The sequence below is a fragment of the Arachis ipaensis genome, chromosome B5 (genome assembly GCF_059453495.1).
Source record: "Arachis ipaensis isolate K30076 ecotype BB chromosome B5, ASM5945349v1, whole genome shotgun sequence".
Classification (NCBI taxonomy): Eukaryota; Viridiplantae; Streptophyta; class Magnoliopsida; order Fabales; family Fabaceae; genus Arachis; species Arachis ipaensis.
Window position 1 is genome coordinate 149,600,817 of NC_142440.1, and position 14,427 is coordinate 149,615,243.

Here is a 14,427-nt window from a genome sequence, read left to right on the forward strand (position 1 = left end):
TTCTGAATTTTTTGAATAAAAAAGTAAAAACAGAAGGTAAAAATAAAAAATAAGATTTTATTATTTTTAGTGTTACTTTTTAGTTTTCATTTTTTCTTTTATAAAATCTTTAAAATAGAAAATATTAAAAATAAAAACAAAAAATAAAAATGCAAATCAAACACACTTTAAGCTAAACGAGGACGACAATAATAAATTAATAATGGATTAATCTTTTAGTTCTGCAAAAATTGTTAATTTTAGTTTTGGATTTGATCCTTAGAATTTAATTTTTGATATCGTGTAAATAATTTTATACGTGTATCTAATTACGTAATGTCATATCAGTAAAAATAATTATCTTTTTATATTGACTGCATAAATAGTCATCCAAAAAAATAGATACAATTATTTTATTCTATCAATGCATCAAAATTAAACTTTTGATCCTTATACATAAAAATTTTGATTTAGGTACAAATATATTTCAATAAACATTTATTTTTAAGTTGTTGCCTTTATTTTATTTGGTTTTTGGTCCATAAAAAATTGTTATGTATGTTTTAAATTTATATAGAAATTTGTAAACGTCTTGTATTGGTCTTATTTAAAAGTTTTATATCACAGGGGATTATATTTATCTTTTTCAATTAAAAAATTTGATTAAGAGCACTCACTTCATCAATTATATAACAAAAAAAATAATTTTTGTTGGTTTTTTTAAATAAATATCTTTTTAAATACCTGTCAAAGATGTCAATCCAAATTTTCAATTCAATCTGGTTAAAGATGAAAAAAATAAGAAAGAAATAAGAATTCAAAAGATAAGAAAAGGAGAAAGGAGAAAAGAAAGAAGATTAGAATAGATGGAAGAGAAAAGACTCACAGAAGGAAGAAAAAAAAAGAAGAAAAAAAAAAGGAGAAAAAAGAGATGATAGAAAAAGTGAAAAACAAAGGACATGAGATGATTTTTATTACATTTCTCTTTTTTTTTGACATTATCATAAAATTTACCTATTATTTGTAGAAGTACATCTATCATGCATGTCTGCGATTTCTTTTTGTTCATCCTCTCCATACCTTATTCATCAAGACATGTACAAATGATGATCATTCGACGTCTCTTTTATCATTTTTTTATACTTTTCTTTTTTCTCATCCTTCAATTGTTTAATTTGTCTAGCATTTTTAGTAAGTTGAGCCAGTCATAAAATTGTTGATTTACAAGATTCTTTTTAATCCTTTTGTAGCCATTTTGACTTCAGAATCTAGAATTGGAGTAAAGCATCTATTTCTCGTGCAAGTGAATCAAAATTAAACTCATTTGATTTTCATAATATCAGTGTTGTGGTAGCTTGTTGAATAGGTTCTTACAATTGTTATCTTATTTTTTATGTGATTTTTTGTGGTGTTATGAATTCTGTGACATGGGAGCCACTGTTATACATATATATTTTTTACTATAGATTTAAAAATTTTTCGAGAAAAAAAGGGCTTATTTCACAAAGCAATTGTGTTGGTATGCCTGATGACAATAAATTTCTTACTTTTGCTATTTGATTATGAGGCAATTGAGTGAATGTTAGTTGTTTTTAATGTCATTTTGATAAGAAATTGATTTGTTCTAAGAACTTATTATCGGTTTTTGGTTATCTCATCAACTACTCCCGTGATAGAAAATTTCCAGTGATAAAAATCGTTGTTCAACATCATCTATTTCTATCTTTTTTAATTCCTTTCCCTTGTTTATTGCTTATTCCAAATCGAAGTAATTGTGACTCTATTGTGTATACTCTATTGTCTATAAATTATATAAAATAAATATTTTAAAGAGTTGGAAGGTTAATTATATCATTTAGGATAATCAAATAAATACTATTAAACAACAAAATTACAAATTATTACCAACAAAAAAACTCTTCCAAGCTAGTTTGAAAATATTTACAAATAAAAAATATTTACATATTCAACATTTTATAGCCGACAAATAATCTAAATCCTATAATTATATTATGTGAACAACCTATCTTAATCTAGGTATTAATAGATTGAATAATAATATTCTTATACATAAACCATAATATAAGATTCCATAAAATCATAATATAATATTCTTATACATAAACCATAATATAATATTCTTATACATAAATCTATCAGAATTGATTCCATCCTTAGTAGCTTGCTGCAACACCTTTATCGTAACCGACATTCTAATCAACGGAAAGATCCTTGCACATATGACATAATAATCAAGCTGCATGTGATCACTTAATATCGATATGGCCAAGTACATGTGCGGTCCGTTGTACCTCCTAACTTTCCAAGTGCTCTTCCTTTGCCGGAGCGTGATACGAATCATCCACGTGGACCCTTTGCCAAATTCCTTGCATCTTCTATGAAATTTAAGATGGTCCGACTCTATCACACTGTACTCAACTACACGCCGGATGCTATAATCCTTCATGCTGAGCACAACTTCCTCCTTACTTTGGAAAGATTGGCCGATCAAATTCTGTTAGAGCGATTGCATCATGCAGTCCCTGACCCCCAAAGGTTGCATCGATGTCCAGCTGTTGACCTATAACTTCCAAGTTCAAGGTTGGCAAGTGTGGAGGATGTTGCTGTGTACCGAAACTCGATGGCCCATAGGGGTATATGTGAATTGCTCGAAATATCATCATCACTGTCCCCAACAATGTCGACTGGCTCATTGTCTGAATCATCATCTCGCATCGCATTTTTAACTCGATCCAGTCCAGACTCAACTGCAAAATTAGGAACACCCCGACGCACACTAGCAGTACCAACTGCAACACATGGAGGATCACCCAACAAACAAGCAGGTGCTACCACAGGCATCGACGTTGAGGCACCCCCATCGTCGTCGACTGAGGATTCGGCTGTCGACGCCATCTTCCAACTTGGAAAACAACTTGGGTATTCTAACTTCAGGAAAACTTCACTTATAGTAAAATAAGACCTGCATATCTTCATCGGACTCTATCAGAAATGTCTCATACTTCACACCGGTAGGCACAACAGTAATAGGAATCTTGTAGAACAATTTTTTTACCCACTTTGTCCCACACACCCCCAACTTCTGTAATATACTGCTTTTTATATCGGCCAACGTACTCGATGACCGAATAAAAAGGCTAAGCGGTTCTCTCTCCCGTAAATTTAACATCGTGCCTTTTGCTTTTCTGAATTTTATCAGAGCAATGCACGAGAGTTAGGAAACTCTCCTCACCATCCATTTGTGAAAAATGACACTTCACTACTAACTTATTGCTTTGGAGGGGTATATATAGACAAGAACCATATGCGTACACAACACATAAACCGCTATAGTGGTTTATGACTAACTCCATTCGTTCAGAAACCAAACCACTGCAGTATATAGTAATTTCTATAGGCACGCTAATCCACATAAACTGCAGCTACCAGTAGCAGTTTCTATAGAATAAGTAAAAATTACAATTGTGTTTTTCATTTTTTAAAGTTATATTCTAGTAAAATAATTTTTTAAATATTTTATTTAAGTGAATTGTCCTACATATTTTTATATTTTATATTAAATTTTATTTATTTAAATAAAAATAATGACTAAAATATATTTTAAAAAGGCGAATAATTAAGAGTAATACGGTACCCAGTGAATAGGACTAGGATATAAATTTTTAATACATGTGGATAAAAGGGGTGAGTTTTTGAGTAAGATAAAGCAGAAAAAATCGAAATGAAATAATGTCAAAAATGATTTCATTATCATCCTTAGCTAATCAATAATTTGTAGTTTGCAGAGAAATGAGGTTGATCCGTCACCTTATAACTCGGTCTTTATTGTGCATTATGAGTTATAACTCGGCCTTAATTATCATTCATTTTGTAACTGACACTTTCATTACCGACTTAATGACCATTATTCTAACTTAATGATCAACGGTCATACCATCAACTCTATTCATCAACTCTATGCCTATAAAAGGCACCAATCTCTATATACACTATACATTCTAGAGACATTCTAGATATATTATATATTCATAGAATTATTATAATATACAACACATGATGACTTTTATTTCATATCTTACATTCTATATTCATAGAATTATTCTTATACCTCTTAAACACTTACTGACTTGAGCGTCGGAGTGTCTTTTGAAGGTACTCACCCCCTTGTTCTCTCCTTGCTGACGTATAACTCATCCCGACGAGAAGCTTGAAGACATTTCATCGACGGACGAGCTATACACCGGCCAAACTCAGTAAGAACAATTGGCGCCGTCTGTGGGGACGAGTAAAATAATTCCTACTCCCCTCAGGTTCATAAAACTTGAATGACATTCAAATTTTTGAACTAGTCTCAACAATCTTGTTTAAGATTTTATTGAATACCTCTTATCAAATTTTAATCTATCGTAACTTTTTATAAAGTATGTACTTTATACATTCAAATTGCTTCACTTTTACGTATCATAATATATTTCACATCTTATAATCTATCAATTAACCAATCTGAGAATAAACTCGGCTTTCAATCAATTCGAGAACAAACTCGGTTTTCAATCAATCTGAGTACAAATTCACTTATCAATTTTGCTTTCTTTTTCAAAGTTCTCAATTTACACAAGTAAAATTATATATTTTATTCAACATACTTTTATATTTATATTTTGTGTAACTAATATTTACTAACTTATTAGTTATATTCAAACCTCAATATATATTCTATACAATAATGACATGTAACAACCATGTCAATTGAATTTTATTTCATTATGTACTATATTCTTATTGTTTAATGATTTCATTTATACAATTAAATGATAGTAATGATGAGTTCAAATCTTAAAATTGGATTCTATCTAATTTTAATTGTATATAACTGTTATACTATTCACTTTGTACTATTAAATTTTATGTTACTAGCTATATGATTAGTGCAGAAAGTAAAGCAAAAAATAATTATAAATATACAAATTTATTATTTTTACACAAAAAATATACCTTATAGCTAAACAAAATTTATTATATCATTAAATGACTAATTATTTTATTGCTTTATTATCAAATTAAAGCATGTCCTACAAAACAAAATTCAATATTCACATTTGGTATGTATGACATTTATATATGTTGTCTTCTTCTCTACAATTATCAACTTCAAGGTATATTTTTTTTTTTACTTTGAACTATTTTACTTTTACAATATATATTACTCAATATATGTTGCGACTTTATACCTATTCATTTTTTTAATTTATCTTATTCATGTCAGACCTTCACTGTAAATTGTAAATATTCAATAACTAATTGCTTTGAGAGAGAAATTTATCAATAAGTTGTTGTGGGTCGAAAAAATTTTCAAGACAATTAACCATTATATCCTCGGATCATACAATCGATTCCGTCAATGGATATCTATCTCTGAACTTTTCAGTTCACATACAATCAAATGCTAAAATTGTTCTTAAGCGGAAAAGTATCCCCCACACAACTATCTTGATTGAATGACTCTTATCATTCAATTATTTTTTGAATAAGTGTCGACATAATAACCCGACTAAGCTTGGGGCTCACCATATCATTATTCACTTATCTTTTAACCGAGTTATAAATCATTTTATTTTCTAAGCTTAGCCTGAATCATATGATCGGCATACAAAGCTTGGGGGCTATGATCCGTCACCTTATAACTCGGTCTTTATTGTGCATTATGAGTTATAACTCGGCCTTAATTATCATTCATTTTGTAACTGAAACCTTCATTACCGACTTAATGACCATTATTCTGACTTAATGATCAACGATCATACCATCAACTCTATTCATCAACTCTATGGCTATAAAAGGCACCAATCTTTATATACACTATACATTCTAGAGACATTCTAGATAGATTCTATATTCATAAAATTATTATAATATACAACACATGATGACTTTTATTACATGTCTTACATTCTATATTCATAGAATTATTCTTATACCTCTTAAACACTTACTGACTTGAGCGTTGGAGTGTCTTTTGCAGGTACTCACCCCCTTGTTCTCTCCTTACCAATGTATAACTCATCCCGACAAGAAGCTTGAAGACATTAATCGACGGACGAGCTATACACCGACCAAACTTAGCAAGAACAGAGATCATTTAACAAAATTTCATTCTAAATAATTACAAAATTGAGAAATCTGAACTAAACATCCATGAGGGTATAGAATAAAAGTCATTAAAAAAAAGGGTTAAAATTAATTATTTTGGTAATATTAATCTTTTTCTTTTTTGAAAAACTAATAATTATATTACATTGGTATATATATAATTATAATCTGAAAAAATGAAAAGATATTTTGTTTTCTTTTTTGAATGAAAAACTAAACAATTTATTTTTTGTTTCTTGATATATAAAATCATCTATTTCCAAACTCATCTATTATCAAGTAGTCACAAAAAAAAAAAAAAACTCTATTATCAAGAGTAGTAGTAACCGACCAATTATTTTGCTCTATTAGTATAGAAAGTAGAAACTTTTGTTTAGTTACTTCCATACAAAGTGTTGTTTAGTACGGTATCCTCTTCACCATAACAACCCGGTATTTTAGGCTTAAATGCAGCTCAATTTTCTCTTTTATTTAGCCGGACTTCCATAGGCTAGGTTTAGGTTAGGTTCGCATAATTAGCATATTAGGTCACTTTTATTTACATGCACAGAAACACCGAGACAAAAATACAAAAACAAAAAATTATGTTTACAAATAAGATATAAATAAAAATATTATTTTTATAAATATTAAATTAGTATATTTTATATTTATTTTAATAGAAAAGATACAAAAATATTAATAAAAAATAAAATTTATTTTTTATTATTTTTGTTAATTTTTTATTTTTATATATTTTTTTCAAATTTTTTGAATAAAAAAAATAAATTAAATTTTTATAATTTATTTTAGTTTATCATCAAATAAAATATAAAAATACTAATTTTTATATTTTTATTATATATGTTCTGTCTTCAGTGTCTTATCTTATTCTATTTTCAAAACCAAACGTATCTTAAAACGGTGTAACTTGTCTTTTTCAAATTGGAAAAAAAAACCTAATTAGTGTATTTTAGAGAAAATAATCAATTTTCATGCCTAAAAAGCCAAGAAATTGTCGGTCTTAGTACCATGGCTCTATGTTGTATAGGTTGGTCCACATGACGCACATATAGATTTTATTTATGTAGTGTTTTAATTTCTTATGTAATATACGTAATATTTTCATGTGAAACACGTGTATGTTGTATATTACAAAGAATATATATGTACTTGTATTATTGAGAATAATAATGGTTAGAGTTAATGCACCTTAGCCATTGCTGAAAAGAGGGGAACATGTAGGGGAAGTTTGAGATTTAATTAATGAACAAAACGCACGGGGAGTGTGAACTTAATTGTTCGTTTAAGGCAATGCCAATTGCAAAGGACTAGAATTAGTATTTGTTTAGTTTGGCAATAATCTTTCTATATTCGAAGTGCTTAAGGATTCTAACTAAAGCAGTATGAACACTGCAGTACTAGGCTACAGGCACAATAGAATAATAATGTCTCAACTTTTTATTGCCACGTGATTAATTTGCAACACATGGTTAAATTCAAATCGTTGTTCTTGATTTCTGTTCCCTGACTACACAATTTTTTTTTTGTCTAAATAAACACCTCCCTCCCCCCACCCACAAGAAAAGGTTTCTGGTTTGTTTACAGATTCCCTTGCAAGAGTGGGATTTTACTGTTCCATTTTTATAAATATATATAAACAAAGGTTTAACTAACACATAAGAAAATGTACATTAAAAAAAAGGATTGGTTTTTAATTTATATATTGTGTATTTATTATATAAAAAATTTAAATATTTTATTAGTCACATTAAAAATTAAATGAAATAGTATCACACATTCACACTGTCTTCATCCTCAAACATCACATAATATGGAGTTATGGACTCATTTTTTAGTTTAAGTTTAGATAAGTGGAATTTCGATTGGATTGGGTTTACCCACTTCAATTTTCTTATCCTCTATATTTGTTTGCTTTAGTTCTTATTAATTGTCTGAACGCGAGATGAAAAATTCAAAAGCAATATTTTATTATATTAAGATCCATAGAGAAAAAATTGCATACGATAATTAATAAAAGTGAAGAACAGATAACTTTTAGCCAATGTAACAAATGAGATATATTCGAATTTATTATGGTGATTGACCTTCTCTCTCATTTGTTTTCTTTTTTTTTTTGGGTCAAATTTGTTTTCTTTCATAAGTCCAAAAATTGGGAAGCCCAAAACTATTCAAGAAAAACATGAACAAACCATGATTAGCCCAAAAGCATGAGACCCGACCTGACCCAACAAGTCAGCGGGTCAAGTCACGGGATCAAGCCCTAAATCGAACTTCAAGACCCAATAGAGACCCAACATGAAGAGTAAATTAGTGGGAGTGGATTCTCTCCAATAGAAAAAAAAAATGAATGGTGTCTAGTATTTAATCTCACCTAGGGATGGCAACGGGTCCCTATGGCCCCCGCCCCCCGCCTCCAATATCTGTCCCCGTCTCCATGACGGGTAACGGGGACCCCGTATTCGCCGGGGACCTAGGTCTCCGCGGATTTTTGTAAAAAATAATAAAAATTAAAAAAATGAAAAAAATAGAGAAAATCAAAGATAATCCTCAATTGCCATTACAAACATAATATCCATAATTTTTAAAGACCTAAATAGCAATAACAATAAATATAAACATCCAAACATATCCATAAACAATCAAATATTACATAAATAACCAACCATGTTCATAAATAACCAAATAAAGTTCATCACATCATAAAAACATAATTCCACCATCTCAATCTTCCTTTCATCCCGTAATGGTAATGATGATAGATTCTGACTTACTTGAATCCTACATTGACAAGAAAACAATTTAAAGTTAAAATCATATAATAAATCAATAAGTCAATAATATAAAAACATAGTGTACAATATGTAATTTAATAGTTTACTTACGTCAACATCTCCTTCAATGTTATGAATTGTGTAGCACTCAAATCCTATGTTAGTGAGAAATTTTGTTAATTTAACAACATTTCTAAAATGTAGTCCAAATATTTAACAAACAATGATATTCATCTAAATCAAATTTCATGTCTTGAAACATGATAGGGTACATGGAGTACTAGTATTTGTGCGTTGAGAGAATCTCATTCTCTATTCAATATCAATTAGATATTAGAGATTTTACTTTAATCTCTTATAATAAAAATACTCATGTTGAATTTTTCTAAAAAGATCACAAACCTTAATCATATTAAGGAAAATTTTGTTTGTAACAAAATAAATCTTCAAAAATGCTTGCAAGAACAATTCTCGCTAAAGCCATTTGCCTAATGGCATTCTAACTTCTAAAGTTGTTTAACTCAAAATATATTGCCCAATACTCCTATTAGTTTAAATAAAATCTTTGATAGCCATACTATCTTACTTTGGACATCATACATCTTCTCAAGATGTTCAGTAATAAATAGTAGGAAGATATCTTTGAAATTAGAACTTATGGTTATCAAAACAACCAGGTAAAATAATATTACAAATACTTCAAAAGTTCTGACCATTCCAAAACCAATTTTATTGGAGGATATTATTTTAATTGAATTATCATCTCCATGATAACCCTTTCATATATGAGAACAATTCTCAGATGTTAGCCATTATATTACTTTCAAGTATGCCACACAAAAGGTATACATATTTAAAAATTTAAAATATGAAAGTAAATTAAGAAATCTATATTTCTGTTAAAATTATTTAGAATCATAAATGAGTACCTTAGTTGTCAAGTTGTTATTCATACCTATTCTAAATAAACATGATTAAATTGCATTCCATACAATTATAATCCCAAATAATTATCTGGTCGTCAGACAATTATTTAACTGAATTATATTTTATATCCCTAGGTTGTCTAGGTTCAAGTATAAAATTAATTCTCCTTATACATCATCATATGCATAAATAAATTCTATCTTTCAGTACAAGTCTCCTGGTTGTCAGGTTGTTCCTTGTAAACAAGAGATAAATTTATTTTTTTGGCAAACTCCTAACTTTTAGGATTTATCTCAATTGTTAGAGAATTTCTACCAGTATTCATGGATTAAATTTTATACTCCTAGGTTGTCTAGGTAAATATAAAATTAAATCCCTAATACATCAAATGTATATACTGATTAGTATCTTAAAAATAAAACTCCTAGTTGTCAGGCCGCTCTTTATAATCAAGAATATTAGAAAAACTAATTTCTAAAATTATAGTGTTCAAAACACATAATCAAATCAAAATTTGATTTTTCATGTACTAACGTTTAGCCTTAAAAAATTATCAAATCAAATTTGACCTTTATATATACACTTATATATATAAGAAACAAATAAAAGATATTTTGCATCTTATTCCTTTTATTGTAATCAAAATCACAATAAAATTTAATATATAAATAAAATCAAACAAAATATTTGATTATAAATATAACTTTTATATTAAAAAAAATGATAATTTAATCACAATTAAATAATTAACATTGAAATAAATTAACTATTAATTTATTAGAAAACCATCTCAATGGAAATAACTGCATCGCATGCTTAAAAAAAAAATTTGAATTAATCCTATTAATTCACAAATTTAAGAAAATAGGAATAAAATTTAAACACAAAAAGCCAAAGCTCTGATACCACTGAAAGATTACCATGTGTTCATAACACGCAGCGGAAGAAAAGAAAGTAATCCTAAAAATCTATTTTGTGCTTAAACTTTATTCCAATAATATATAGATCAGATCTAAATACCTTTAGACGCTTTAGTAAAAATTTTATTCTTCGATTGTACGAAGACTCTATGCGTATCCACACCGAGACCAACCTTTGCTGTCAACTCCTTGACCAATGGACATCTGATCTAAATTGAAAAACCTCTTGCAACTCTTTGCATGCCATTAAATTCTTCTCCAAGAATCAGGCTCACATACATTTATGTGTGTAGAGGTAAAGGAATAAAACCCTTGTGTTTTATTCTCGTCTCTTTCACATTCCTCTACTCTTGGCATACATATATATAGTATGAGATTTGTTACTGATTTTAAATTTGATTCTCAATTCAAATTTAAATCATATCTTGTTATTTTAAACTTGAATCTTTCAAATTTATGAATCATATCATAACTCAATTTGAAACAGAATCAGTTAGGATCTCATCCAAATTTAGAATTCAAGTTTAGAAATAGAATAACTAATTATTCTCAAATCTCATATAATATTCTCAATTATCATACTATTATTATATTCTTGGTGCTAGCAAAAAATATAATAATATTCCATTTGAATTAATATAATTATTTATTTGATCAAATCAAATTAATAATTAAATAATTCTACAGTAAAGATTAAAATACTCGTTAGTGTGTGACCCCATAGGTTTAATACTAAGCGGGTAGTAAATTAGTCATACTAAATTTACTAATCAAGGTTGGCGTCTAGCAACACTCCTCAACGACCCGATAGTATGAAGTAATATATTTTTACTAAGAACCTTAGAAGAACAAAGTATAATTCCTTCCATCTTTTCAGCTCTTGGTTAACCCTTAGAGTATGGTTTAATTGTCAAACACTAACTTGTTACCATTATTATAATGAACTGTGAATGACCTAAGAAACTCATTTCTTCATTCATTCAATCCCCTTGGCCAAGGTTTTATTCATCTCAGTCATTATAATCATAGAGCTCAAACTCTTTACCGAGAGTTGACGGATTTCTTATTGACTAATCATTAATTCTACAAGTATTTAAATCATACCCAATATCCATTCAACTAGCACCCTAGGGTATTAGGTGTCCGGAATCAAAGTATAATAAATACATTGTTAATTGCTATGACAGTCGCAGGTCAAAGGAAACTCTATTACTGTGTTCATCTTGAGAATATTCTATTGACAAATATACGGTAATTATAACCATTAGGAATTCTCAAAGTGAGTCAGTTCAATGGTCATATCTCTATATGCACCATCTATATATATAATTTAATAAATGAGATCTATTAATCTTCATCCAATGAAGACCATTATATATATATTGATCTTTCCGGATTATTAATGTCCTTTTTAATAATCCTATGACCAAGAACAATTTAGATTAAATTATAAAAGATTTATCTCTCAATATTGTGATCACTATCACAATGATAAATCTCTAAATTTAATCAAGGACGTTATTATATTAATATTTTAATATAATAACAATAACAAATTATTTGACACGTGATTGATTGGATTGTGGTCATACTACTTATTCCCAACACTGCAATTATCAACAGTCAAAGTGGATACCTTCCTATCAAGATTCCAATCCATCAAACAATCCACAAGAACCTCTGAAAGTACCTTAGCCGTGTGGGGAGCCGGCACATATATAAACCTGTAATGATAATTTAGTACAATTATAAACAAGACAGCTTTGCAATTATATACAAGACAGCTTTGCAATTGTGTAAACAAGACAGCTTTGCAAACATATAAACATTCAGAAGAACCTATAATGATAATATTATTACCTCACAAGACGGCTTTGCAATTTCCAAGAATCATCAATGTAATGAGCCGTGATAGCCATATAACCTTTGTTTTGGTTGCTTGCTGTCTACATATCAGTCGTAATTGCAACTCGACTTTTATTACGCTTAAGGACATTCATTATCTTCGATCTTTCATCATTGTAGACTTCAAGATGTCACTCTTTAAAGTGTTGCGAGTAATCACCTTGAAGAGAGGTTGCAAAGCATTGCAGAATCGTCGAAACCCAATGTGGTCCACAATAGATAGCGGATACTCATGAAGATAAACCATAACTGATAACTCTTTCCTTGCATTTTCTTGGTCGAAGGTATATGCACTAACCACAACTGTTTTCCCACTAGTTGTTGGAGTTGTCTTCATCATACATTGTTTTATATCTCTAGTGGTGCGGAGCTTGCAGCTTTTGAAGTGATCACGTAAGTGCGAAGTGTCTTGTTTTGGGTCACCAAGTAGTTTCGCTTTGCAATAATTACATTCAGCCTTTAATTTTTCCTTGATTTCCACAATCTTGAAGTGATTCCACACTTTAGAGGTTAACTTCCTCTTTCGAACACCACTTGTAGAGTTTGTCATTCCTTCATTAGTAGTTGTGGTATCCGTTGGGGGTTCTTGAGGTTGAGATTGAGGAGCCTCTTGTGTAGTTTGAATATTAGTGCCTATAGGATCTTCCGATGGAGTACTCTTTTCAAGAGTATTATTCAATGCATCCGAAGAAGACATTCTATAAATCATGAAATATAAATCATGAATCAAAATCACTTTAATCCAAAATCAAATAAAATAAAATCTGAGTTACAATTGTCAATTACGTTACCTATATTATAAATGCTTCAGAAGACATAAATGCTAAAATTCGAAATCGATACATGAAATTAACAATTGCTACACATGTAACTGAAGAGATGGATGAATATTCTTTAAGCATGCTTCAAAGGAAATCAACGGAATTAGAAATCAATAAATATATATCTTATTATTAAGTAATAATCAGGGACCAATTTTGTGGCTCATTGAAGCGGGGATGTTTGTCTTTTGGATCTGGAATTCTCTTACATCTATCTCTGACCAGTTTGACCTTAATTTAAACTTATGTATATATAAATAAGGCTAATCTTTATAATCTCACTTAACTTTCATTTTTTCCTTTTGTAAACCATTATGTTTCATTAGGTTTATCTAGTCAACATCCTAAACCAATGCATGATTAACCGATCAAAAGAAACAAAACTGTACATAAAATGAAAAAAAAAATAGTTATTAAGTTTTTAAAACACCAATGCATTAAGAATTTTAGTCTTTATCTCCTTAATCAATGGCACAACTCTTTTTTCAAAAAAAATGATAGACTACATAACTTTACTTCATTATCTTCTTTCTTCCAACAAGAACTCAATGCTCCTAATAACGTCAGAATATAATTAAAAAAAGTTCCCAAACAATACAGATGTTTGAGAAAATAATAAATGAGTTAAAAAAAAAAACAAAAGAACAAACTAACGAATAATGATAGATTGCTGACCACTCTAATCCAAAATCACTTTAATCTAAAATCAAATAAAATAAAATCTGAGTTACAAACCAGGATGAATGTTGTAAACAGGGAATATTGCATGTCGATATCAAACCAAGATGAATGTTACAAACTTCTTAGATTCAAGAATGACATTGATCCGGTAATGATCACCAGAAAATTATAAAAAAATCAAAATACCAAAATAAAAATCAGAATCAGAAATTTACAACTTAGAATCTAATTACCCAAATTTAAAAATCC

General features: G+C 29.0%; 1 protein-coding gene across 1 annotated transcript; it reads right to left on the reverse strand.

Moving 5' to 3' along the window:
• Window positions 1–8,886: 8,886 nt before the first annotated feature.
• On the reverse strand, window positions 8,887–13,373 carry LOC148566199 (zinc finger BED domain-containing protein RICESLEEPER 3-like). Its single transcript, XM_088487433.1, has 2 exons — window positions 12,837–13,373; window positions 8,887–8,931 (listed from the first exon to the last, which is right to left on the reverse strand). The coding sequence occupies exons 1-2, from the start codon at window positions 13,371–13,373 to the stop codon at window positions 8,887–8,889; spliced, it is 582 nt and encodes a 193-aa protein (XP_088343559.1).
• Window positions 13,374–14,427: the final 1,054 nt, after the last annotated feature.

Coding starts and splice junctions, on each gene's coding strand:
- LOC148566199 (XM_088487433.1), bottom strand. CDS start 13,373: ATGTCTTCTTCGGATGCATTGAATAATACTCTTGAAAAGAGTACTCCA. Junction 8,932..12,836: donor CTTTGCAACCTCTCTTCAAG/GTGATTACTCGC, acceptor TTGTCAATGTAG/GATTCAAGTAAGTCAGAATC.